General features: G+C 42.1%; 3 protein-coding genes across 6 annotated transcripts; 1 reads left to right on the top strand and 2 right to left on the bottom strand.

The window, feature by feature from the left end:
* The first annotated feature begins 6,028 nt into the window (after positions 1-6,028).
* On the top strand, positions 6,029-10,888 carry LOC115142145 (T-cell surface glycoprotein CD3 epsilon chain-like). Of its 2 annotated transcripts, XM_029681613.2 has the most exons (4): positions 6,029-6,276; positions 7,849-7,986; positions 8,209-8,264; positions 8,787-10,888. In XM_029681613.2, exons 1-4 carry the CDS (start codon positions 6,240-6,242, stop codon positions 8,988-8,990), a joined length of 435 nt encoding a protein of 144 aa, XP_029537473.1. In that variant the 5' UTR covers positions 6,029-6,239; the 3' UTR covers positions 8,991-10,888. The 2 variants fall into 2 exon arrangements, 1 of the variants encoding a protein (XP_029537473.1); XR_003865469.2 differs by having other exon boundaries at positions 6,029-8,093.
* A 2,679-nt stretch (positions 10,889-13,567) lies between these two features.
* LOC135559667 (T-cell surface glycoprotein CD3 delta chain-like) lies at positions 13,568-19,325 on the bottom strand. The gene is made up of 8 exons (XM_065000240.1): positions 18,976-19,325; positions 18,589-18,660; positions 18,185-18,261; positions 17,930-17,950; positions 14,814-15,017; positions 14,518-14,658; positions 14,214-14,281; positions 13,568-14,018 (listed from the first exon to the last, which is right to left on the bottom strand). Exons 3-8 carry the CDS (start codon positions 18,234-18,236, stop codon positions 13,959-13,961), a joined length of 546 nt encoding a protein of 181 aa, XP_064856312.1. The 5' UTR covers positions 18,237-18,261; positions 18,589-18,660; positions 18,976-19,325; the 3' UTR covers positions 13,568-13,958.
* Positions 19,326-19,741: 416 nt separating this feature from the next.
* Positions 19,742-26,685, bottom strand: LOC115141618 (transmembrane protein 25). Of its 3 annotated transcripts, XM_029680654.2 has the most exons (9): positions 26,246-26,683; positions 24,927-25,037; positions 24,382-24,732; positions 23,819-24,118; positions 23,475-23,609; positions 23,341-23,374; positions 21,107-21,210; positions 20,827-20,907; positions 19,742-20,584 (listed from the first exon to the last, which is right to left on the bottom strand). In XM_029680654.2, exons 2-9 carry the CDS (start codon positions 25,006-25,008, stop codon positions 20,511-20,513), a joined length of 1,161 nt encoding a protein of 386 aa, XP_029536514.1. In that variant the 5' UTR covers positions 25,009-25,037; positions 26,246-26,683; the 3' UTR covers positions 19,742-20,510. The 3 variants fall into 3 exon arrangements, with proteins under 3 accessions (XP_029536514.1, XP_029536513.1, XP_029536512.1); XM_029680653.2 differs by having other exon boundaries at positions 23,828-24,118; positions 24,927-26,685; XM_029680652.2 differs by having other exon boundaries at positions 24,927-26,684.
* Positions 26,686-27,160: the final 475 nt, after the last annotated feature.

The following is a 27,160-nucleotide window of genomic DNA, read 5'->3' on the forward strand; positions in this document are numbered from 1 at the left end:
TTATCAAATTGAGGTTGACAAATCTTCTTGTCCATCCTGTTAAGACACTACATTATTCGGATTACAACCACTAGGCACACACTAGTTGAATCAACCTTAACGTTGTTTGAACCAAAGTGGAATTAATTATCTCTGCTAAGTGGGCATTTTTTACTGTCATTCCATTCCAAGACTGTATTTCTGGTGCGATTCATGGGTTTTGTTCACTGTTGAGTTAATCCTGTAGTACTTCTCCTCATCTCTCCTCTCGTCGATGATAGGCTACTTGTTAATGTATTGAGACCAGACTATAGGGGGAAAAAAAGGTTTTTGTTCCACATACAGTGCATTTGGAAAGTATTCAGACCTCTTGACCATTTCCACATTTTGTTACATTACAGCCTAATTCTAAAATGTATTGAATAGTTTTCCCCCCTCATCAATCTAGACACAATACCCCATAATGACATAGCAAAAACACATGGGGACAAAGATCATACTTTTTGGGAAATGTCCTCTGGTCTGATGAAACAAAAATAAAACTGTTTGGCCATAATGACCATTGTTATGTTTAATTTTAATTTTTTGTTATTTTTTTTATTTAACCTTTATTTAACCAGGTAGGCTAGTTTAGGATATTTACAACTAGGTAGGCTATTTACAACTGCAACCTGGCCAAGATAAAGCAAAGCAGTGCGACACAAACAACAGCACAGAGTTACACATGGAATAAACAAACATACAGTCAATAATACAATAGAAAAAGTATATATACAGTGTGTGCAAATGAGGTAGGATAAGGGAGGTAAGGCAATAAACAGGCCATAGTGGCTAAATAATTACAATATTGCAATTAAACACTGGAGTGATAGATGTGCAGAAGATGAGTGTGTAAGAAGGGATACTGGGGTGCAAAGGAGCTAAATAAATAAATAACAGTATGGGGATGAGGTAGTTGGATGGTGAAACCAGTGAAATATACCTGCTGGAGCGTGTGCTACGGGTGGGTGCTGCTATGGTGACCAGTGAGCTGAGATAAGGCGGGGCTTTACCTAGAAAATACTTAATGACCTGGAGCCAGTGGGTTTGGCGACGAATATGAAGCGAGGCCCAGCCAACGAGAGCATACAGGTCACAGTGGTGGGTAATATATGGGGCTTTGATGACAAAACGGATGGCACTGTGATAGACTGCATCCAATTTGCTGAGTAGAGTGTTGGAGGCTATTTTGTAGAGGACATCGCCAAAGTCAAGGAGGATAGTTACGAGGATAGTTACGAGGGTATGTTTGGCAGCATGTGTCACATTCATCATACGAAAGAGACCAAGGTGCAGCGTTGTATGCGTACATTCTTCTTTATTTAAAGAATGAAACACTGAACAAACTAACAAAATAACAAAACAAACCATGAAGCTATATGAATAATGCAGACAGGCAACTAAACATAGAACAAGATCCCACAAACACCAAAGGGAAATGGCTACCTAAATATGATCCCCAATCAGAGACAACGATAAACAGCTGCCTCTGATTGGGAACCATATCAGGCCACAATAAACATACAAATACCTAGACCTACAAAAACTCTAGACATACAAAAACCCTAGACAATACAAAACCCCTAGACAAACAAAAACTTGCGTATCCACCCTAGTCACACCCTGACCTAACCGAAATATAAAGAAAACAGAGATATCTCAGGTCAGGGCGTGACAGCATGAGTGAAGGCTTTGTTACGAAATAGGAAGCTGATTCTAGATTTAATTTTGTATTGGAGATGCTTAATGTGAGTCTGGAAGGAGAGTTTACAGTCTAACCAGACACCTAGGTATTTGTAGTTGTCCACATATTCTAAGTCAGAACCGTCCAGAGTAGTGATACTCGACGGGCGGGCAGGTGTGGGCAGCGATCGGTTGAAGAGCATGCATTTAGTTTGATTTGCATTTAAGAGCAGTTGAAGGCCACGGAAGGAGAGTTGTATGGCATTGAAGCTCGTCTGGAGGTTAGTTAACACAGTGTCCAAAGAAGGGCCAGAAGTATGCAGAATGGTGTCGTCTGCGTAGAGGTGGATCAGAGAATCACCAGCAGCAAGAGCGACATCATTGATGTATACAGAGAAAAGATTTGGCCCGAGGATTGAACTCTGTGGTACCCCCATAGAGACTGCCAGAGGTCCGGACAACAGGCCTCCGATTTGACACACTGTACTCTTTCTGAGAAGTAGTTGGTGAACCAGGCGAGGCAGTCATTTGATAAACCAAGGCTGTTGAGATGATACAAAAGAGAGGTTGAACAGGCTAGTAATAGGGGTTGCAACAATTTCAGTGGATACTTTTAGAAAGAGAGTGTCCAGATTGTCTGGCTGATTTGTAGGGGTCCAGATTTTGCAGCTCTTTCAGAACATCAGCTATCTGGATTTGGGTGAAGGAGAAATGGGGAGGCTTGGGCAAGATGCTGTGGGGGGTGCAGGGCTGTTGGCCGGGGTAGGGGTAGCCAGGTGGAAAGCATGTCCAGCCGTAGAAAAATGCTTATTGAAATTCTCAATTATCACAGATTTATCGGTGGTGACAGTGTTTTCTAGTCTCAGTGCAGTGGGCAGCTGGGAGTAGGTGCTCTTATTCTCCATGGACTTTATAGTGTCCCAGAACTTTTTGGAGTTTCTGTTTGAAAAAGCTAGCCTTTGCTTTCCTAACTTCCTGTGTATAATTGTTCCTAACTTCCCTGAAAAGTTGCATATCGCGGGGGCTGTTCGATGCTAATGCAGTACACCACAGGATGTTTTTGTGCTAGTCAAGTGCAGTCAGGTCTGGAGTGAACCAATGGCTATATCTGATCCTGGTTACAATTTTTTTGAATGGGGTATGCTTATTTAAGATGATGAGGAAAGCACTTTTAAAGGATAACCAGGCATCCTCTAGTCCTTCTAGGATACCTGGGCCTGGTCAATTAGAAAGACCTGCTCGCTGAAGTGTTTTAGGGAGAGTTTGACAATGATGAGGGGTGGTCATTTGACAGCAGACCCATTATGGACGCAGGCAATGAGGCAGTGATCATTGAGATCCTGGTTGAAGACAGCAGAGGTGTATTTGGAGGGCAGGTTGGTTAGGATGATATGTTTCGAGGAAAAACGGGAAGGCCTGCAAGCCGAAGAACACCATCCCAACCGTGAAGCACGGGGGTGGCAGCATCATGTTGTGGGGGTGCTTTGCTGCAGGAGGGACTGATGAACTTCACAAAATAGATAGCATCATGAGGTAGGAAAATTATGTGGATATATTGAAGCAACATCTCAGACATCAGTCAGGAAGTTAAAGCTTGGTCGCAAATGGGTCTTCCAAATGGACAATGACCCCCAAGCATACGTCCAAAGTTGTGGCAAAATGGCTTAAGGACAACAAAGTCAAGGTATTGGAGTGGCCATCACAAAGCCCCGACCTCAATCCTATAGAATATTTGTGGGCAGAACTGAAAAAGCGTGTGCGAGCAAGGAGGCCTACAAACCTGATTCAGTTACACCAGCTCTGTCAGGAGGAATGGGCCAGGATTCACCCAACTTGTTGTGAGAAGCTTGTGGAAGGCTACCCGAAACATTTGACTCAAGTTACACAATTTAAAGGCACTTCTACCAAATACAAATTGAGTGTATGTAATCTTCTGACCCACTGGGAATGTGATGAAAGAAATAAAAGCTGAAATAAATCATTCTCTCTACTATTATTCTGACATTTCACATTCTCAAAATAAAGTGGTAATCCTAACTGACCTTAGACAGGGAATTTTTACTAGGATACATTTCAGGAATTGTAAAACTGAGTTTAAATGTCTTTGGCTAAGGTGTATGTAAACTTCCGATTTCAACTGTAAGTATTCAGACCATTTACTCCGTACATTGTTGAAGTACCTTTGGCAGTGATTACAGCCTTGAGTTTTCTTGGGTTTCACCTGATTTTCTCCCATTCTTCTTTGCAGATCCTCTCAAGCTCTTTCAGGTTGGTTGGGGATCGTCGCTGCACAGGTATTTTCAGGTCTCTCCAGAGATGTTCAATCAGGTTCAAGTCCTGGCTCTGGCTGGGCCACTCAAGGACATACAAAGACTTGTCCCGAAGCCACTCCTGCGTTGTCTTGGCTGTGGGTTGTTGTCCTGTTGGAAGGTGAACCTTTTCCCCAGTCTGAGGTCCTGGGTGCTCTGGAACAGGTTTTCATCAAGGATCTCTCTGTACTTTTCTCCATTCATCTTTCCCTCGATCCTGACTAGTCTCCCAGTCCCTGCCGCTGAAAAACATCCCCACAGCATGATGCTGCCACCACCATGCTTCACCGTAGGGATGGTGCCAGGTTTCCTCCAGATGTGACACTTGGCATTCAGGCCAAAGAGTTCAGTCTTGGTTTCATCAGACTCATGGTCTGAAAGTCCTTAGGTGCATTTTGGCAAACTTCAAGTGGGTTGTCATGTGCCTTTTACTGTGGAGTGGCTTCCGTCTGGCCACTCTACCATAAAGGCCTGATTGGTGGAGTGCTGCAGAGATGGTTGTCCTTCTGAAAGGTTCTCCCACAGAGAAACTCTGTCAGAGTGACCATCAGGTTCTTGGTCACCTCCCTGACCAAGGCCCTTCTCCCATGATTGCTCAGTTTGGCTGTGCAGCCATCTCTAGGAATAGTCTTGGTGGTTCCAAACTTCTTCGATTTAAGAATGATGGAGGCCACTGTGTTCTTCGGGACCTTCAATGCTGCAGAATGTTTTTGGTACCCTTCCCCAGATCTGTGCCTCGACACAATCCTGTCTCGGAGCTCTATGGACAATTCCTTTGACCTCGGGCTTGGTTTTTGCTCTGACATGCACTGTCAACTGTCAATTTACCACAGGTGGACTCCAAACAATTTGTAGAAACATCTCAAAGATGATCAATGGAAACAGGATGCACCTGAGCTCAATTTCATGTCTCATAGCAAAGGGAACCAGGTAGTTTAAACATTTTTTTTTATACATTTGCAAACATTTCTAAAAACCTGTTTTTGCTTTGTCATTATGGGGATTTGTGTGTAGATTGATGAGATAATATTTATTAAAAAAAAAATTTAGAATAAGGCTGTAAAACGTAACAAAATGTGGAAAAAGTCAAGGGGTCTAAATACTTTCCGAATGCACTGTAGACCCACTATGATGTCTACCTATAGTCTCCACATCCTCATCATACCTCCCTATCCCTTTAACTGCCATTCGTTGCAAATGTTTGGAATATAATGCTGACATTTGAAATAGTAATGAATAGGCCCTATATTTAATGTTTTGATGGCCTCCTGGTACGGTTTACATTGTTACTAGCTATGCAGCTAAAATAAGTCTGTTATTAACAAGTCACCAACCAAGTAACCGACATTTGTGCCAATACAATTCCGTGTAGGTTATAGGTCATGCATTTAATTTATTTATTTATTTCACACATTAAAGCTAGAGTAACGGAATTGTCGAATAGCAAATAATTAGGAATGTAGCCTACAATATTTATGAACATCACAGGAAAATTAGTATTCATTTATTACTGTATATGGCATTTGTCAACCTTTTCATTTACAATACTGAGTACTCATCATTACAGTAGTTCACTGACTGAATCCAGCAGAGGGCACAACTGTCCTATGCTGTGGCCTTCTCCATATTAAGTTGCCCTACCCCTGGTCCCAGTTCCTTCTTTATAGTACATAGTGTATTTCTCATTATATATGTATACATATATAAATATATTTTGTCAAAATGTTTGCTATTACTACACAACATTAAAAAAAAAACTTCAAAAACACAATGCAGTAAATGCGATTTGAAGTTAGATCAAATAATGATTATGCTGTTCAATTTTTATTATTATTTTAATCATTTCGTTAACTACTAAATTACTATATTTCTATATTCAGTGTAAAGCCTACGGAAAGAGGTGTGTAAACAGCAGAACAATCAAAACCTCATCTTGAAAAAATCTCTTCCTGAGAGAGAGAGAGAGAGAGAGAGAGAGAGAGAGAGAGAGAGAGAGAGAGAGAGAGAGAGAGGGGGCAAAGAGAGAGAGAGAGAGAGAGAGGCAAAGAGAGAGAGAGGCAAAGAGAGAGCGGGCTTTGAGAGAACTATTGACTTTTCTAAACACAACATTTTCAGACTTACACAATATTTCCAGCACTTAAATTCCGACAGAATACAATAACAAAAGTACACTTGACTTACCTTGAGAGACAGAGAAGACATGAACAGAGTGGTGTGCTCATCTTCTTCATGGTCGCCATCACTGCTGTGCAGGGACAAAAATCAGGTTGAGATGGTTTCTATGGCTTCTTTGTTCAAATCAGTTGTCCTATATTTACATTTATTACAATGTAGAGATTGATTGTATTAAACAAAAAATATATGGTTTAGTTATATATTGAAAGTATTTACAGTTCTTCTCAATAGTGTACAAGCAATTCCGGTATCTGTGTTAAAACATATCCATAGTAGAACATCAATGATCAAATGCTCAAATAGATGTACAGAACTTCTGATCGTTTTATTGCCTTAGTACCTGACTTGCATATCTTACACCACCTTTTGCAAAACGTTAAATACAAATGTCATCAGTGAATAAAAAACTCACTGTCTAGTGTTCAGTTCAAGAATATTAACACATTGTTTTCATCAGAAGATAAATGTTTCCTGCAATCAGTCATACCATGTACAATATATGGAAAGATCTAGGCAATGGGAACTGTGTAATTGTTATGAATTTACACAATATTGCAGACAATGAAGTTGGGTTACCTTTACATAACCGTGGGTTACTCCTAAGTCATCATAGCCGACATTGTGTCCTTTCATTATAGAGCTTTGCTTTAATGTGGATTTAGGCCTATACATTCATATCAAGTGTGTTCCTCCATTGTCCTCAACCTTCCATATTTCTATTGTGGATTGTGTTTCAGTGCACCAATTAAATGTCTACAAAAGTATAACCTTTGCATTGAATACATGGAATTGGATTGTGATGATGCCCATGAACGAATCCTGCACACAATGTGCATTTAAAAAAAAAATCTGGAATAATATTTTGTGTATGAAATTGTTTGGAGAAATATGTGTCAAAGGAGAATGGTTCCCCATAATTCTGCACTTTTGGACAGTTGTACTCAAATGTTTTATCATCATGATTAAGTGACTGCAAAGAACATGTATTGATCTACTGGGATTTTTTAAAGACAGACTAACTTTCTGTTCTGTCTGCTTGGAATCAAGAGATATGTATAGTTGTGTCTATCTTTTTGCAGGCAGTCGTGTTCTTTGGATAAATGTATTTGCAATTTTGACGGTATAATGTAGTTTTGATACGTGTACTGTATATGTTTTGAGAAGGCAACTACATTGACTGTTTTCCAACAGGCCACAGAGTTCTGTGTCTTGTGGACTCTGTTTTGAAGATCGACAACATTGTTACAAACAACTGCTTGTACATGATTGAGAAAAACTGTAGTGTTGAATGTCTTGTTTGGTGTCAATTCAATAATTCAATGTTAGTTTAAAAAAAAAAGTTAGCTGTGAAGTAAATACTTTTTCTTATGCATTAAATAAATAAATGTAAAGAGTACGTGGTAATGTCAATAGTTGTTTGTTTCAGGGTGTGTATCCTTCTTGAGAAACATTGTTACTAAGACATGTCCCGGGGGGTGAATTAACGAAAAAAGATGACTCCTCATTTACATTAGATAAGAGTGATAAAAGCAAAGGAAATATATACACCCATTGACACCCATACACCCATTAACTCATCTTCTTCTTCCTTCTTCCCTTCATACACCCATGTTTTAACACAAGTTGACTACTAACCCTACCTGTATTGTTTTTGGTGTTGCAGTGTGTGAGAACTGCGTTGAGCTGGATGCGACTCTGGTTACCGGGGCTATTGTTGGGGACCTGCTGGTGACAGGAGGGGTCATTTTCATTGTGTATAGCTGGGCTCAGAAGAAGTCTGGACCTGCTGCACCCCAAAAACGTAACGCTGTTACCATCTGATTATCCATCAGCCAACAGTGGCACTTGGTGATAGGGAGCGCTCTCAACTATTTAATTTGACCATACCCAGGACTACTCGACAGCAAAGTATTCACACATCATAAAAATATCAATTCCTCTGTGGCATAGTATTGATCATTTCTTATCGGTACAGCGAATAGTTTATTTATTTATAATCATTTATATTTGGTTTTCACCTTAGAGACGTACCGCTCAGCAGGCCGTGGTCCCCCAGTGGTGCCAAGTCCAGACTGTGAGGTAGGCTGTCGACCACCACCTCTTGTCCATCTCTCCGTCTGTATTTTGTGTTTTTATTCCATCCGTATCTCCTACCTATCCTTCATTCCACATCTCATGGTTAGCCAATGTCTGTCAGCATGTTATAGGGAGATGGTCTAGGCTAGCTATTCACAATACTTCTGGTGAAGATGCATAAAAAAAAAGAGTGTTGTTGCAATGGAAACTGATCTGTGAATCTGACTTCAACTGATCTGTCAAACTGGCTTCAACTGACCTGTGAATCTGACTTCAACTGATCTGTCAAACTGGCTTCAACTGACCTGTGAATCTGACTTCAACTGATCTGTCAAACTGGCTTCAACTGACCTGTGAATCTGATTTCAACTGACCTGTGAATCTGACTTCAACTGATCTGTCAAACTGGCTTCAACTGACCTGTGAATCTGATTTCAACTGATCTGTGAATCTGACTTAATTAACAACAACAAATAGCTACAGCAGTCACCTAAAGCCTTTATTTTCCCCCTGACACCCCCTTAGCGTGGCAACCTGCAGCAGAGATATCTACGCTACCCACAGGACTGGGTAGACTATCCTCTCACCAGACCACACCTGTTCTCTAGGACCCCTCTGATGCCCTGGACCAGCAGGCCTCAGCTCACCCTGCCATCAAAGAGGAGGGGAGAAGGCTCTGTAGTTCTTAGCAGAGACTTAAAGAGCTTCTTATTTGAGCTTGATGTGTAAAAAATGTGATATCATGATTTAGTTCAAACTATAGTTCAGAATTACTGCAACTAGCGATAATAGTGATCAACATAGTGTTGCTCTGGAAAATAGAGACATAAAGGGAGGAAGATCTTTGTAACGGCTTTTAGATGTTTGCTGTACTGAAAAACAACTTGTACATATCTGTGTAGATCAACTGTTGTAAAATGGTATCAATGATTGCAGATGTCAAGTTCTTCCTCCTCACAATGTTAATGCTGCCTGTATATACACTGAGTGTACAAAACACCATCCTAATATTGAGTTGAACCCCCTTTTGCACTTAGAACAGCCTCAATACATTGGGTTATGGACTACAAGGTGTCGAAAGCGTTCCACAGGGATGCTGGCCGATGTAGACTCCAAGGCTTGCCACAGTAGTGTCAAGTTGGCTGGATGTTCTGTGGGTGTTGGACCATTCTTGATACACACAGGACACTGTTGTCTTGCCCATTCACCCTCTGAATGGCACACACACAATCCATGTCTCAATCCATGTTAAAGCTTAAAAATCCTTCTTCAACCTGTCTCCCTTCAACTGCACTGATTGAAGAGGATTTAACAAGTGAAGTCAATAAGGGATCACAGCATTCACCTGGATTCACCTGGTCAGTCTATGACATGGAAAGAGCAGGTGTTCTTAATGTTTCGTGCAGCTAGCGTATTAGCACATATACAGTGGGGCAAAAAAGTATTTAGTCAGCCACCAATTGTGCAAGTTCTCCCACTTAAAAAGATGAGAGAGGCCTGTAATTTTCATCATAGGTACACTTCAACAACAACAGAAAATCACATTGTAGGATTTTTAATGAATTTATTTGCAAATTATGGTGGAAAATAAGTATTTGGTCACCTACAAACAAGCAAGATTTCTGGCTCTCACAGACCTGTAACTTCTTCTTTAAGAGGCTCCTCTCTCCTCCACTCGTTACCTGTATTAATGGCACCTGTTTGAACTTGTTATCAGTATAAAAGACACCTGTCCACAACCTCAAACAGTCACACTCCAAACTCCACTATGGCCAAGACCAAAGAGCTGTCAAAGGACACCAGAAACAAAATTGTAGACCTGCACCAGGCTGGGAAGACTGAATCTACAATAGGTAAGCAGCTTGGTTTGAAGAAATCAACTGTGGGAGAAATTATTAGGAAATGGAAGACATACAAGACCACTGATAATCTCTCTCGATCTGGGGCTCCACGCAAGATCTCACTCCATGGGGTCAAAATGATCACAAGAACGGTGAGCAAAAATCCCAGAACCACACGGGGGGACCTAGTGAATGACCTGCAGAGAGCTGGGACCAAAGTAACAATGCCTACCATCAGTAACACACTACGCCGCCAGGGACTCAAATCCTGCAGTGCCAGACGTGTCCCCCTGCTTAAGCCAGTACATGTCCAGGCCCGTCTGAAGTTTGCTAGAGAGCATTTGGATGATCCAGAAGAAGATTGGGATAATTTCATATGGTCAGATGAAACCAAAATAGAACTACTTAATTGTGAGCCACTATGACACAAAGGAAATGTTTGTTTTATGAAGTGTAGTGTCATGCGATTAAAGAGTCTAGCTAGTTTGCGGTTCTTTATCTTCAGTCGGCTGTCATGCCTTAAGCCGCAGATGCCTGCACCCCTTACGCTTACTGGAAATGATGGTGGATGATTGGCCAGGTCTCTCTGTTGCTAATCATGAGGATCTCATCGGAAACACGTCACATATGAGTGTAGGCAGACTTTACTTACCCGCATCAGTGGAAAGAAAACTTCTTTTTTTTTCCCTTACACTAACTTTGTGTTGCAAGAATGTAGTGAAAATAATGTCTACTGGATGTATTTTTTAAAAATCGTTTGACAAGAATAAAGACCTTCTTACAACATTCAAGTGTAGGTGTCTATAGTTGCTTCCTACCGTTTTGTATCAATGAGTGCCTGGATAGATCAATCAAGCCCTGCACTTGCACAGCTGATGAATCTAATTATGGTCCAGAGTGAAGACCAAGAACATGGAACGTGCACACCTGGAACACCGGAGTGAATGATATCTGTTAAATCTGATCAACAGTGGTTCATTTGGAGAATTTGAGTGTTTTGTTAAATGTGTCTGTTTGCAAGTGTGGTTGATTTGTGTGCGTGTGTAGGTCTGTGTGTTTATCTGTGTGTCTGTCTATGTGTAGGTCTCTGTGTGTGTGTGTGTGTGTGTGTGTGTGTGTGTGTGTGTGTGTGTGTGTGTGTGTGTGTGTGTGTGTGTGTGTGTGTGTGTGTGTGTGTGTGTGTGTGATGTGAACATGGATATGTGGGTGTTGGTTGTGTACGCTGTGAGCTCTGTGTTGTTTGAGCTCTTTCCGTTTGATCTCCTCTCTAAGCTCCGTTAGGAAACCGCACTTTGTAGACTAGCAGAAGTAAACCCCCATAACCACACTCGAAAAGCATCTCATATATCATGTGCTCTGTTCCATTAGAATATCTAACACATTCGGGCTTCCTGTAGAGCAAACCCTCCACTAAAGCTGCTCTCTGTGTGGTAGAAAATAAGTGGAATAGTCAGATCGAAAAAAATTACTGACTCACTTAAAGATCTCATAAAAAGTAGGATGAAACCAGAAATAACAAGTCACAATCAGTGAACATGTATTTTGTGACCAACTTTCCATTTCATTTGCATTTCATTATTTATGTTATTTGTATTCTTTTCACCAGCTTGGTCTCGTTGAGATTAAAAAACTATTTTCCAAGAGAGACCTGGCCAAAATAGAAGCACACACACACACACTTTATTGTCCACCATAGATTTGACCCTAGCCTTAAACTAATTCAAGGACACGAGCTCCTGCAATTTAATGTCCTTTTGTATCTTGTTCCAAGTGGAAGGGCAAGAAAACTGGAATGCTTTTTAATTTTTTTATACCAAACTCTGTACGGGCACAGTCAACAAGATACAGTCCTGTGAGCGTAGCCAATTGTTGTCATTTGTCTGCTGGACAATGTAGGTACACAGGTAAAAAGGGAGCTGTCTCAGTATGGCCTGATCAATGAAGACGTAACCAATGACTATGTCTCCGAAGAGCTAAGGAAGGCCAGCCCATTCTCATATAGAGGGTACAGTGATGAGTGAGAGCTTTGGAATTCATAACAAACCTCCTTTTCCCATGGTACTCCTGAGTTCATAACAAACCTCCGTCCCCATGGTACACCTGAGTTCATAACAAACCTTCACTCCCCATGGTACACCTGAGTTCATAACAAACCTTCACTCTCCATGGTACACCTGAATTCAAAACAAACCTTCACTCCCCATGGTACACCTGAATTCACAACAAACCTTCACTCCCCATGGTACACCTGAGTTCATAACAAACCTTCACTCCCCATGGTACACCTGAGTTCATAACAAACCTTCACTCCCCATGGTACACCTGAATTCAAAACAAACCTCAGCTCCCCATGGTACACCTGAATTCATAACAAACCTCTGCTCCCCATGGTACACCTGCGTTCATAACAAACCTTCACTCCCCATGGTACACCTGAATTCAAAACAAACCTTCACTCCCCATGGTACACCTGAATTCAAAACAAACCTCAGCTCCCCATGGTACACCTGAATTCATAACAAACCTCCGCTCCCCATGGTACACCTGAATTCATAACAAACCTCCGCTCCCCATGGTACACCTGAATTCATAACAAACCTTCACTCCCCATGGTACACCTGAATTCAAAACAAACCTTCACTCCCCATGGTACACCTGAATTCAAAACAAACCTCAGCTCCCCATGGTACACCTGAATTCATAACAAACCTCCGCTCCCCATGGTACACCTGAATTCATAACAAACCTCCGCTCCCCATGGTACACCTGAATTCATAACAAACCTCCGCTCCCCATGGTACACCTGAATTCATAACAAACCTCCGCTCCCCAAGGTACACCTGAATTCACAACAAACCTCCTCTCCCCATGGTACACCTGAATTCACAACAAACCTCCTCTCCCCATGGTACACCTGAATTCATAACAAACCTCCGCTCCCCATGGTACACCTGAATTCACAACAAACCTCCTCTCCCCATGGTACACCTGAATTCATAACAAACCTCCGCTCCCCAAGGTACACCTGAATTCACAACAAACCTCCTCTCCCCATGGTACACCTGAATTCACAACAAACCTCCTCTCCCCAAGGTACACCTGAATTCATAACAAACCTCCTCTCCCCATGGTACACCTGAATTCACAACAAACCTCCTCTCCCCATGGTACACCTGAATTCATAACAAACCTCCGCTCCCCAAGGTACACCTGAATTCATAACAAACCTCCTCTCCCCATGGTACACCTGAATTCGTCAAACATTTTCTGTACACAGGTTGAAAAAAGGTATCAGCTAGGTCTATGAAAGCAAATAACAAATTATGTTACGTCATGGAATGACAAATGAAAACAAATATAAATACAAGGAAAATGTATATATGTCTATATACAGTAATATTAACCTTATGAGGCATCATGCCAAACAAATTCTCAATATAAAAATTGGGGAAATCAACAAACGTGTGAAGTTGGACAAATACAATTTATGGTACCAAAAGGAAATCTTAGCTCGTGCAAAGCAGTAGATCAAAGTAAACAAAGCAACAGAGCAAACAGTCAATGACTCTGTACATCAAATGGACAGTTGAGGGACTTGTCATGGATTTCTGCCTTCACTCAATGCATTACAACAATTATTTTGTGGTTTGTAAAAGTAATGTAGCACTGAGCACATTTTATTTGTAGACAAAAGTGTGGTCATACGCACAACCTTAAAAAAGCATAGGTGCCGGGCTGATAAATAATACTAGTAAAGAACAAGATGGCCCGCACAACATTAAAGCTCCCAATTCACTATGTTTCAATTCGAAACGGATCTTCGAACAGAGCTGTGTTCTACATTTTATTTTTCTCTTTATCTCCTTTCTGGCAGAGTGCTGTACTCAGATCTGTCCATGCGCCTTTTATTCAGGGGCTGTGAGAGAGAGAAAGAAAGAAAGAAAGAAAGAAAGAAAGAAAGAAAGAAAGAAAGAAAGAAAGAAAGAAAGAAAGAAAGAAAGAAAGATCAGACAGACACAAATGGATCAACCCATCGCTGTAACTTAATGACTTTGACTCGTTATTTTGTTCATGTCAAGATCGTGGCTCAAAGAAGCCAGGAAACACCTACCTGATAGTTGCCAATGGGGTCTTCGTTTGCACTCGCCTCATTGTTGATGAGCCCCATTTTGCTAGATGCTAGGGGTGAAAGACAGAAATGAAATATTGCATTACATTATTGATTATGGTCTTCATGTGTATTATTTTGAATGTTTACTGTAAAACATTTCATTTTTAAGAATATCTCAATCAGAAGTGTTCACTTCTGAGTTTTCTCCATTCTATGCCTAATGTTCAAAGTAAGGGCTCGTCAGGTATCATTCAAATTTCAAGTTCACATATCCTATGTTTTTCCCCTTTGTGTGGTCACTCACTTTTCTTGCCGGTGATCAGTGTTGCTTTGGGCTGTGAGGCGATGCTGTAGACAGCTACTCCAATCAGGACAGTGGCCACCAGGTCTCCCACAACCATCCCTACTGCCGCAGTTGTATCCAGCTCGACGCAGTTATCACAGGCTGGGAACACACACACACACACACACAAGCACGCCACACATACACGTACGTTATAATGATGTGTGTTAACATGGCATACACACAAAACAAAACATTGACTTATATTATTGTGAGGTATAATTATACATTGAGGGAAATGGCAGTACTGTACTTACTTCGAAATTTCACATAGATTTTGACCTGGTCTTTGACCTGGTCTACTTCTGAGACAGGATCTTTCTCGCATACATACTCATTTGTGTTCTCATCCTTGTATTCCAGTGTTCGATCAGTCTCATTAGTATTTTGAAAATGGAAACCACCAGGACATGATAATTTGATCTTGTCCGAGGAGGATTCATCCACTTTTATTTTAAGTTCTAAAGAAATAAACACACCAGCATTAGATAAGATAGATTGATAAGCCCTTTCGGGATATTCGTGTTTCTCTCCATCTACTTTTTCCTCATGCTCTGTTTCTGTTATTTAAGCAAATGCATATTAGGTAGACATACAGTCAGGTCTATAATTATTGGCACCCTTGATAAAGATAAACAAAAAAGACTGTATGAAATAAATAAGCTATACTGTATGCTCAAATATTTATGATTATTTAATACTAATACAATTAATACAACTAATACAATTGCTCAGAGAAAGAGATTTTCTTTAACAAGTAATACAAAAAAACGTTAAAAAGATAAGGGTAAAAATGATTGGCACTCCCTTTTTCAATCATCTAGCACCCTCCCCTTGCGAGGATAATTACACCGCCTTTTTATAAAACGTTTTCTGAGATAGAAAACATGTTGCCAGATCAGAGACCTGGCAGTGTGGTGCCAGGACAACAATCTCCCTTAACATCAGCAAGAAAAAAGGAGCTGATTCTGAACTATAGGAAACGGAAGGCCAAGCAAGCCCCCATCCAAATAGATGGGGGTATAGTGGAGCAGGTCGAGAGCTTCAAATTCCTTGGTGTCCACATCACTAAGGAATGATCATGGTCCACACACACCAAGAGTCGTGAAGAGGGCACGACAACGATTTGGCATGGGCCCTCAGATCCTAAAAAAAGTTTGATCATTGAGAGCATCTTGACTGGCTGCATCACGGCTTGGTATGGCAACTGCTTGCATCTGACCGCAAAGCGCTACAGAGGGTAGTGTGTACAGCCCAGTACATCACTGGGGCCGAGCTCCCTGCCCTCCGGGACCTCTGTACCAGGCGGTGTCAGAAAAAGACCCTACAAATGCTCAAAGACTCCAGTCACCCTAGTCATAGACTATTCTCTCTGCCACCGCACGGCAAGTGGTACCGATGGACCAAGTCTGGAACCAACAGGACCCTGAACAGCTTTTACCCCTAAGTCATGAAACAGCTAAAAACACTGAACAAAAATATAAACGCAACATTGAAAGTGTTGGTCCCATGTTTAATGTGCTGTAATAAAAGATCCCAGAAATGTTCCATACGCACAAGCTTATTTATCTCAAATGTTGTGCACATCCCTGTTAGTGAGCATTTCTCCTTTGCCAAGATAATCCATCCACCTGACAGGTGTGGCATATCAAGAAGCCGATTCAACAGCATGATCATAACACAGGTGCCCCTTTTGTTGGGGGCAGTAAAAGGCCACTCTAAAATGTGAAGTTTTGTCACACAACACAATGCCACAGATATCTCAAGTTATGAGGGAGCGAGCAATTGGCATGCTGACCACCAGAGCTGTTGCCAGATAATTTAATGTTTATTTCTCTACCATAAGCCACCTCCAACAATGTTTTCGAGAATTTGGCAGTATGTTGAACCAGCCTCACAACCGCAGACCACGTCTATGGTGTCGTGTGGGCGAGCAGTTTGCTGATGTCAACATTGTGAACAGAGTGCCCCATGGTGGCGGTGGAGTTATGGTATGGGCAGACATAAGCTTCGGACTAACAGGGATGTGCACAACATTTGAGATAAATAAGCTTGCATTTTATCAATGACAATTTGAATGTACAGAGATTCCATGACTAGATCCTGAGGCCCATTGTCTTGGCATTCATCTGCCGCCATCACCTCATGTTGCAGCATGATAATGCACGGCCCCATGTCGCAAGGATCTTCAACCATTCCTGGAAGCTGAAAACGTCCCAGTTCTTCCATGGCCTGCATATTCCAGACATGTCACCCATTGAAGTAATTTGGGATCCACACTTTTGACTCAACACATGCGCTGCTGTTACTGTTTGTTATCTATCCTGTTGCCTAGTCACTTTATCCCTACCTAATATGTACTTATCTTCTTCAATTACCTCGTACCCCTGCACATCGACTCGGTACTGGTACCCCGTGTATATATAGCCAAGTTATCATTACTCATGGTGTATTTATTCCTTGTGTCATTATTTCTCTTTCTTTCTCTCTGCATTGTTGGGAATGGCTCGTAAGTAAGCATTTCACTGTTAGTCTACACCTGTTGTTTACGAAGCATTAGACAAATACCATTTGATTTGATCCTAGACCATTCCTCCACACAGAATCTTTCCAGGTCCTTGATATCCTTTGTCTGCTCTTATGGACGGCCCTTTTCAATTCAAACTACAGGTTTAAAATGGAGTTCAAGTCCAGAGCCTAAGAGGGCCATTGCAAAATGCTGATTCTGCGGTCAATTAACCATTTCTTTGTGGATTTTGATTAGTGCTTGTTTTTATGGTCTTGCTAGAAGATCCTGGCAGAAGCAACCAGGTTTTTGTCTACAATGTCCTGTTACTTGATGCTTTTGACCTTAACAAGGGCCCCAGGACCAGTAGAAGCAAAATAGCCCCATAACATCAAAAAAATCCACCAGCATATTTTACAGTAGGTATGAGATACTTTTCTGCATATGCTTCTGTTTTTCAACACCAAACCCACCACTGATGTCCGTGGCCGAAGAGCTCAATTTTCATGCAATCTGACCATAGCACCGGTTCCAATCCAATCGTCATGTATCAAACTCCAGGTGGTGCTACGGTCAGATGACAAAATCATATTTTTTTTCTGAGCAATTGCATTAGTATAAATTAATATAACTTGCCCATATTTTCTTTGCATTTAATATAGCTCAGTTTTTGTATTATTTCTTTTATACAGTATTTTCTGCTCATCTCTATCAAGGATGCCAATACTTATGGTGGGTTTTAGTCAGTTCGGTTAGATAGTTTTGAATATTAAATTAAACGAGGAGAAAACCTGATCTATGCCCAGATAATGCCCTAAGATTCATAGTTAGATCGAAACAGGACCTGGATTAAATCTGGTCACTTACTTGGGACTGTATCTTCAGCTACTGTAAAAAGAATGGGGGAAGCATCAGTCAGGGTCACAGTAAAAAGATCCGAAAGTGACCTTGACATCATTGATGTTGTACTTTTTAAATGTCATCCATCTGATTAATCTAGTCAGGAATAATACTAAAAAGTGATCAGAAAAAAACTGGTGTGTTGAATCATTTCTGACATTTTTTTTAATGCAGTCTGTCAATGTATTTATTTTTTTTCATAGATATTCTCCCAAAACGTACCAGTCATGGTCCAAATCACCAACAGATGAGCCAAGAGTATGGTCCACTTCATTCTACTTACTCCTCTCTCGATTCTCCTGGGGAAATTAAACTGGTGTATCATTTCATACACTGCCATTGTAGGAGACACCATCTGTCCCTAGTCAGCCATTTTAATTTTACTCAAACTTCTATTTTGTATCATAATAGAAAGACACATATGTCTCAATTCAGTAAATAAAGATGTAATCACAAAAAAACACCTTTACACAATTATATTGGTTTATTATTGTTTTGTGTCATTTTACACATCCTTAGGCTCCAACAAACCTTTTCAATTGTAAACCTTTCTAATGCCAGTGATGCCAACTCTTTAAGCGTCTCTATCAACTCTTCAGAATAGGAGTTCAAAAATAAAAACATACCTTAATATGGAATCCTTTCCCCTGTATGTTTCCAAAATGTCACCTTCTCAGTAGGTCTGTCTGTCTCTATGTCTATGAGGAGGAAGTGTGTATGATTGGTTTATCTTCCGTTACACCGGGGGCTGTCTCTATCTGGTACCTCTGTCATTTCTCTGGGTTGAGTTATGAGTGAGGCCACAGCCCAAAATATCTTCAACATGCTGCTTTAGCAAGTATTGTCACTTTTGATACAACTATGTCCCAATGTGTAATAACATATTATAAAAGGGTAAGAAGAATTACATATGGGCCTACGGTAAATTGCAAAAAATCATTTGAGAGTCTAATGGTTTTTAGTATGGAATATGATTTTACGATGTAGTAAAACATGATTATGATCATACTCACATTTCTTTAAGAAAGTTATGTCCCAATGATTCTGTAGAACCTAAAATCCCTACTGCTCTGCAAAAGGAGCCGTGTGAAGAAGACAGAGAGATGATCCCACAAAGCAGCTTCCTGCTTGGCTACGGTAGACCACAACACCCTGTAACCTACAACTGGCACCTGGAACACAGTCACACTCTCACCCAGTCACTAAGACACAATGGCTCAAACACTACCCACCCCTACATCAAAAAACAACAACAATGCACCAACCAAAGGTAAAACAGAAAACACAAGAATTGCAGTAGACAAAATGTTGATTTTGGGGGTCATAACATCGTCTTTCTGTTCAAATCTACACACAATCACATCTAGCCAGTCAGCAGTGTCAGAACCATAAAATATAGGACAGTATCACTTCCCTCTCAGCAGTATCAATGAACACAATCTGGGATATATAATTGTCATATGTAAATGTCATTACAATTTCCATCAGAGTAAAGGCTGCATTTCCTCCCACTGGCTCAAGCACACTGAAATGGGCCAACACAAGTCTCTGGGCTCCATTACAGCAGAACCAGCCCTGCACTGTCCCCCGATGATGCCCCGACCTGCAAAGCCCCGATGACCTCTGGTGACAACATTAATATGACAAGCCAGACAGACCAACTTATGTAAATCAAGACAGTTGGATCAGTCAGTCTCCATCTTAACTACGGTAAAGATTAGCGCCCCCTGCTGGCTAAATAAAAGCCAAAAAGCAGAATTTACCATCCATAATCAAATCCATAGTCATATTCATCTTTATTAGATTTATTTTATACACATATACATATGAATACAAATATACATATACACATATTTTATACTTGTAGATGAATATCTATTGTTTATGTATATAGCCATAGAAATATGTCAGTTCACATACATTGTCTTGGACATTATGATATACAAAGAACATGAAGCATTCCTTAATCCAACAGGAGTTCATGGTTATGGTATGTGATCAACAGACTGTAGCATATGGAGGAGTGGTAGGGGTCAGTCAGTGTAAACCATCTAAAACACGGGTACAGTATACTTTCCACACTGAGTATCGGTTTAGGTGTTTAGAGCCATCTAAATGTATTCACTTGATATCACAACTGCACCCTTCTGGTCCCAGATCTGTTTGTGACATATAGTCACACCAAACAGACAGACAGCACAAACAGATATAGGACCAGGCTACAGACTTAGCTGTCAGCTTGAATTACACTAACCAATCAACATAGGACCTGATATTCTGAGTTTCTGATTTTCACGGAATCAAGTTGGAATGTGATTACCTGCTGTAATAGGTTCATCTGGACAACCCCAGAGTGAGTTCGCTAACTACAGTATCTTCCTAACAGGTTCCCCTTGCTGGTCTGCGCCTGTAATCATCTCAGCATCTCTATTGGTCCTTGTTGAAGATGGGATCGGCTGATTGGTTGACTGGCAGTCGTTCCACAGGTTCCTTTTGGCCCCATTGCACTGTGGTTTGACCACCCAGTGGTGGAACTGGGGCATAGTAGTCAGAGCCAGATCTCATCACTGCTCTTGCTGTTCACCTTATAGATGTAGCCCACCATGGGGTACAGGGCGAAGCCTGGAGGGTGTCAACAACAACCTTTAGAACAATGTACGGTCATATGTGGTGCACAGTATATACACACACAAACGAGAATTATAGGCTCACACACATCCAATAGTATATATAAACACATCCACACGCTCCGTAACACGCCTGAAACTATGTTACACATTATATTAGTGTGGAAAGTATAGACTGGGCCAACTCATTTCCATTCAACAGGCAAGCTAACCTTAAACATCTGAACCCTGTCTTACCCCTGGCAGCGTAGGCAGCAGACAGATCCTCCTCCTCCTCTCTCATCTTGTCCCCAAGGTGGTGTTTGGCGGTCTCGAGTGCTACAGAGAGACAGCATGGGGATGAGGAACTAGAGTAACAGATGGGACAGAGTCATAGAGAAGACCACAGGGACAGATGCCAGTGCCCAGGGCACCAAAATGGCCACTCTATTTCCTGTTCTGTAATTGCTTTGCACCATTGATGAGACTTCTGCCTCGGTTCTAATGAGGCATCGGTCTCTCAGCAGTAGTGTCTTACCTTTACGCAGGGTGCTGAGGTCGTTGAGTTGCATGTTGGAAGGTAGAGACATGTTCTCTCTGGGTAGGGATATCTTGTCTACCTTAACACTAGATGATTCCATACTGAAACAAGAGTCATGGCGTGTATTTATTAGTGCACACCGTAGCAAAACGTTTCTTATTGGATAAGTTCAGGTATGCCCATCCCCGTTTTTGGCCTGTTTGCGTCTGTTTGTTTCCTAGTGAATACACCCATGTAAAGTATATTATTATACAGACACTTGCCTTGTGTACTGTACTGTAAGTACTTAAAGAGGAGCATGAATTCAATACATAGGAAACAGTGGCAACCCGTCATTCTGGGCAGGTGGGGCAGAGGGGCTTGCCTGTTTTGCATGTTATTTTGGCATTAATACAGGTCAGATATCAGTTTTCAAACAATGTAAGAAAATGATGCATATCTTTGAGTTAATAAAGCTGCATACAAACATGGTCTCTTTTTTTGCTTTCTTGAGTAAGGCAGCTCCAAAATGCAGGTGTTTCAGCCAAGCTCAGTGCTTTCTGTGGCGGTGGGGCTAGCCAGCGGAACATACAGAGCGTTGCTCAGTGTTCTGTCACTCATTGAGACACTACGTCACTGCCAAGTGTAAGAGGAGACCTTGAAAATTCTAGCACTTTGGGTGCTGCCATAGTCACATTATAAGTGTCCATCCAAGAAGGCTCAAGGTCATTGGCCACAGATAAAATGACGTCAAATGTACAGTAGCTTTGACTGGACTGATCACGTCAACGTCATACTTTCCCAATCTGAGCTAGCAGTCATCGATCATTAATCAAGTCGACAATCTACTGACAAAACCTTTTAATCCTTGCCATATGAAGAGAAATTATGGGTAAAACGTATCGGTGCTCATCGGCTATTGGACATAAATATTACACAACAACAAGTTGGAAATCACAGATTCAACAAGTGGTTTGGAAGGAATCAGTGACCGTGGCTGTGTGGTCCCAAATATGGCATTAAGTGGCTCTTTTCCAAGTTTAAAATGATAAACGTTCAACATTGGCCATGCTGTCAATGAAGCATGATTTGGGTCATGCTCAAAACAACAACTCGGAACTGCGAAAACTTGACTTTAGTGAGTTCAAGACAACCGGGAAGTCGGGAATAAATGAGCTCCGACTGGGAAAATACATTTTGAACGGTCATCCAACTTGTTTTGAAAGCACCATAAATCCAAAGAATGCCAGAATTTGATGACAAAATTTGCCCACGAAGGACCACCACTCCACCTTCCTGTTCAAGTGAGCACAGCACAACAAGGTGAGTCCAAAAATGTATTGTATGCTGCGGCATAAATTCTGTAATATGCCAGGGAGGTATGTATACTGTACCTAAGAAAGTAATACTAAGTGTATGTTGTGTAGTAAGATTTTAGTAGGCCATATGCCTCACCCTAATCATTTGGTCTATTTACCCTTCTTAATTTTGCCTACTGTTCCGACTGCTCTACTGTAGCCTATAACCTGTTTAAGTGAAATGTAATCATTGAATATTGTAAAAGCTTTCATTGTCTGCTTATATGCCCCTTATTTGTCCTACAGTTCTGACTTGGTGTACAGGGAGAACACTGTAAGAACGGCCCGTATTCTGAATTCTGTTGCTGTACATTTCAAAAATGCTAAACAAATAATTATATTGACTAACGGTTATGTCCGTCCTAGCTCGCTCATTGTCTTAATCGAAGTTAAGGATTTCCTTTCATCCGCTTTTCGTCGCCTTATGCCATAGTTTCTCCATCTCAATTGTTAGTAGAAACCATATTTGTTTAAGCAAGTCAGCCATATCAGCTATGTTTATTTAAAAGGTAGTAAATGAGGCTGAATGAACTGTTTCGCTGCCAGACAAGGCTCCGCTGATAGCCAGGTGTAGCAGTGGTAAGATGTTGGGACTGCTGTTCAGACAGCTTTATGTGGCCCTAACAGTTTGTGGGCACCGTATGTCACCATTACAGTGCAATTAATGTATTGTTTAGTGTTGTGCTGTGTAGTGGCTTTGCTGGCAGGCATCACACTTGTATTTATTTCTTTCCCCACCAAGACCTAGTACATGCTAATATTGCCACTGATAGGTATTACGCTTTAGCAGACACTCTTTTCCCGAGCGACTTACCGTAGAAAGGCACATTTAGACACATACCTATGCTGACAACTGACACAAACAGACCGACTAACAAAATAAATGTACATTACCATTTTTTCGCCATTATAATCTCGACTGGCTCATCTGAAAAAGAACAGACATTCTTCAGAGACTTAAAGCACTTCATTCACTGTACCATCAAAATACAACAGTTCCTCCCACCCTCCTTGCTCCCCTGTCTCACCGATGATGGCCTTGCCCTTGTTCTTGTGCAGAAGGCAGAGCACCAGAAGGCTGAGGATGAGGAAGGTAACGAAGCCCACAGCGCCCCCTGTCAGGATGCCCAGCACCGGCACCTCCACCCTGGACTGGAGGAACTCTGGAGAATACAGAAACAGGGGGCCTATGATCTGGGCTGTAGTGGAAAAAAGGGCTATTCACACTATTGAACCGAGCCGAGCTGGGCCAAATCAAGCTATGCTCAGCTGGCTTGGTTACGCATCCACCCTTCGCCGAAAAGAAAATATGCAAGACAGTTTGTTCGTGTCGGCGGCATGATAGTAAGAAAAGGGTCAAAGTGATATTGACCTGTCAGACCTGCCAGAGCTAGGTTGCTCTGAGCTGCACCGACACTGTTGCTGGCGTTTACGGAGACGTTCCCTGATAGGCTGCTCGGGGCGACCTGCAGCGTGTGATTGGTCAGCCAGGGGTAGCTCCGCGAGTCCAGGATGAGGAAGTCCGAAGTGTTGGCCACCCGCTGACCGGACTGGTCCACCCAGGTGATGTGGGCAGGGGGGTTGGACCGTACCAAGGCAAAGAGGACCAAGGAGAGGCCAGGGTCTGAGGTTGCAGTGTAGTGAGCGTTCACACGCAGAATCTCTGGCTGGACTGTGATAGAAAAGGGGAACATCAGTTCAATGTACTACTGGGTTTAAATAACCTACAGTGGTGGGATCATATTAGATATTGATATTAGCACTGCGGCCAATGATAATATCTGAGTACGGTAAGCAGAAGGACTGGGGTTAATACTGCCTTTGGATATGTAACCTGAATTCAACAAGTAAGTGAAACCTTAACAGCCACAACAGATAATCATATTAACACATTCCCCACACAACATCAGCAAATCATTCAACAAGCCTCCTCACACTGCACATTGAGGGTGACGGTGGCGTTGTAGCTCTCTCCACTGTGAGGGCTGGAGGCGGCACATACTAGCTCTCTATCCCACTTCCTGGCTCTCAGAGAGAAGGTGCTGTTGTGCTTGGAGTCCGGTGTCAGCAGCCCAGACTCCTCCCGTGATGTCACCACCAGGCGCCCGGGTGTCCGCTTGTCCGACGGCGGCCTCTGTCGCTCCCCGTTGAGGTACCACGTCAGCAGGGGCGGGGCATGAGGATTCCAACCCTCTGATTGGCAGTTGAACTTGTGGGTGACATTCTCTTTCAGTGTTAGTGCAGCTCGATGCCGTCCATCAATTTTGGGCGCATGTTCGATGGCACCTGGACAGAGAAGTCGATGTAAAAAAAAAAAAAAAAAAAGATTGAAACTCAGTGTCTATTTCAATGTCCTTTTCATTGGTATCTCATCAGAATCTTTATCAATATACTGTAACTCATAAAGAACCGAGTAGTGTACTCTGTGAGGTGGTATATTTTCCATCTCTTAGTTTTTGTGATCCAGTCTTGTTACTGACCTGTCCATGCCCAGGCCAAGGTGTTTAGCAGCAGGACAGTGGTGCCCGGCACCTGCCTCAGACACACACACTCCATGCTCATCCACAGGACCACCAACACACACCTGCTATCTGCCATGATGTGCACTCGCAAGCACACACACACACAGGGAGAGAGAGACTGGCAGTAAATGATTGCTCTCCAGTGACTGAATAGAGGGTTTACACAGACAAGAGGATGAAAAGCAAAACAGAGGTGGACAACGAAACAGACAGAAACAAGACAGGGAAATAGGACAGTGTGTCAGATATGGAGACAAAGAGAGAGAGAACATGGACATAAGAATAGCATTAGCTCTAGAAAAAAAAACAAGAAAACACTGACAGAAAGAAAGAGACTGGGACAAAGACCGTAAAAACACAATAGGAATAAAGAGGATAGATCCCTAAGAGAGACAAAGAGAATGCGGTGAACACAGATAAACAACTAGTGTGAACAGACAACGTCAACAGAAGAGCAGTAGCTTCCTGGACAATCCATGAAAAGACACAGGAATAGCCAATCAGAAAGGATACAACAGTACGAAAGACAAAGAAATAGCCAAACTGAGACGGCATATAGAGACACAACGAACAGTGAGGACGAGAGGTAGAATAAGAGTTGATTATGCTCTTCACAAATAGACCCTGACTCCACAGAGTATTGAATCATTTGCTGGCTGTCTAACTTTGATTTGTAAGGAGCTGCAGTGCAATACGCTGATATAGACGCCATCTGAGTAAATCTCTACCAGTAGTTTAAAAACACAGGCCTGTTTTAAAGGAGAAGTCCGTGATTTCACAAGACATACGTGCGAAAAAGCACCAGAAATGACCAACGCCTGATACTATCAATCCCGGATTATCATGGTCACATGATCAATGTGTCAGCGCCTTCCAGTAAAGCGGGCATGCAAGCCCGACATCAACACATAAAGCTGACAGCATGAGAATAGCATTCCATAGTATTCCCCAAATAAACAATGGCGCAATCAGTCCAGTAAAGAGAGGGCTGGAAGCTTGTTATCATAACAAGCACAGGCACGATGGATGGAAGAGAGTAATGGACAAGAGGAGTGAGAGCTAGAGGGCTAGACTCTGCGCAACACACTAAATCTGCTGTGCAGGGATGCATGCAGTGTCCTCAAAACACACACATACCCAAATATACACAGCAATGCACACAGCACTGTCTTTCAAACTCAGATAAACCAACACACACACATAACAGTCCGAACCTTTCTTCCCCCATTCTTTATTTTTCTCTCTCTCACACACACAAATCCATATTAGTGTGTTACCTTGGCACAGTCTGCAGATGATTCAGCCTGTCGGTCCTCCATACATGCTGGGTAGGGTAGCAGAGGAGAAGAGAGGCAGCACCCCCTGGCTCACTCAACTACACACACACACACACACACACGATCCTCTGACTGCAGCAAGCAGCATTTAGTGGCTGACGCAGGCAGTCATGCTGTCGCCACACAGACAACGAGAAGGGGAGAGAGGAAAGAGGAGAGGGGGAGCGAGAGGAAAACGGGACAAGCTACGCAATGCATCCGTCATTCAGTGAGCCAGTAGCCACGTATTACAAGGTGTGAGAGAGAGAAAAATTAGGGGATGGCTGGAAGGAGAGTCATGGGGGAGAGGGGGGTCATACTACTAAGACACAGGGGACTAGCTGTTATCCACTTATCTTGCACATCTTCCAATCGCAGCCCCACAGCATCCCTGCCTGCCCCTCCTCCATTAAATCCTATAGGGCTCCTTAGATCTGTGCTCAGCTACCGTTGCCTGAAAAGCCACCGCAGTGCAGCTATAGACAGACAGACCAAAGAAGCTGATCCCCGAGCACTGCAGCCCTGAGGTAGAGGGATGTAGATCAATAGCTTACCAAATGTTCCCCATTCATCCCGACAGTGCTCCTGTGTCAGGGAGGTCCTTTCCTTAACGCTCACAAATTCAACTAGAAGAGTTCTTCTTACCCAGGATGATTTCAGGTCTGTGCCTTATCTATCACAGCCTGTGAAATCTGGAGTATCTGGCAGGGTTGATCACTTTTTAAATTCAGTCAACTGAGGAAGGACACTGAAAATCCAATTCAATTGGGAATTTCAGTTTCCTTCCTGAATTTACTAAATTGGAATGGAACACAACCCTGCTGTAGTGCATGAAGATGTTCATACATGTTTCACAACCATTAACTCTGCTCCTCA

Source organism: Oncorhynchus nerka, linkage group LG14 (assembly GCF_034236695.1).
Source record: "Oncorhynchus nerka isolate Pitt River linkage group LG14, Oner_Uvic_2.0, whole genome shotgun sequence".
In the NCBI taxonomy this organism is placed as follows: domain Eukaryota; kingdom Metazoa; phylum Chordata; class Actinopteri; order Salmoniformes; family Salmonidae; genus Oncorhynchus; species Oncorhynchus nerka.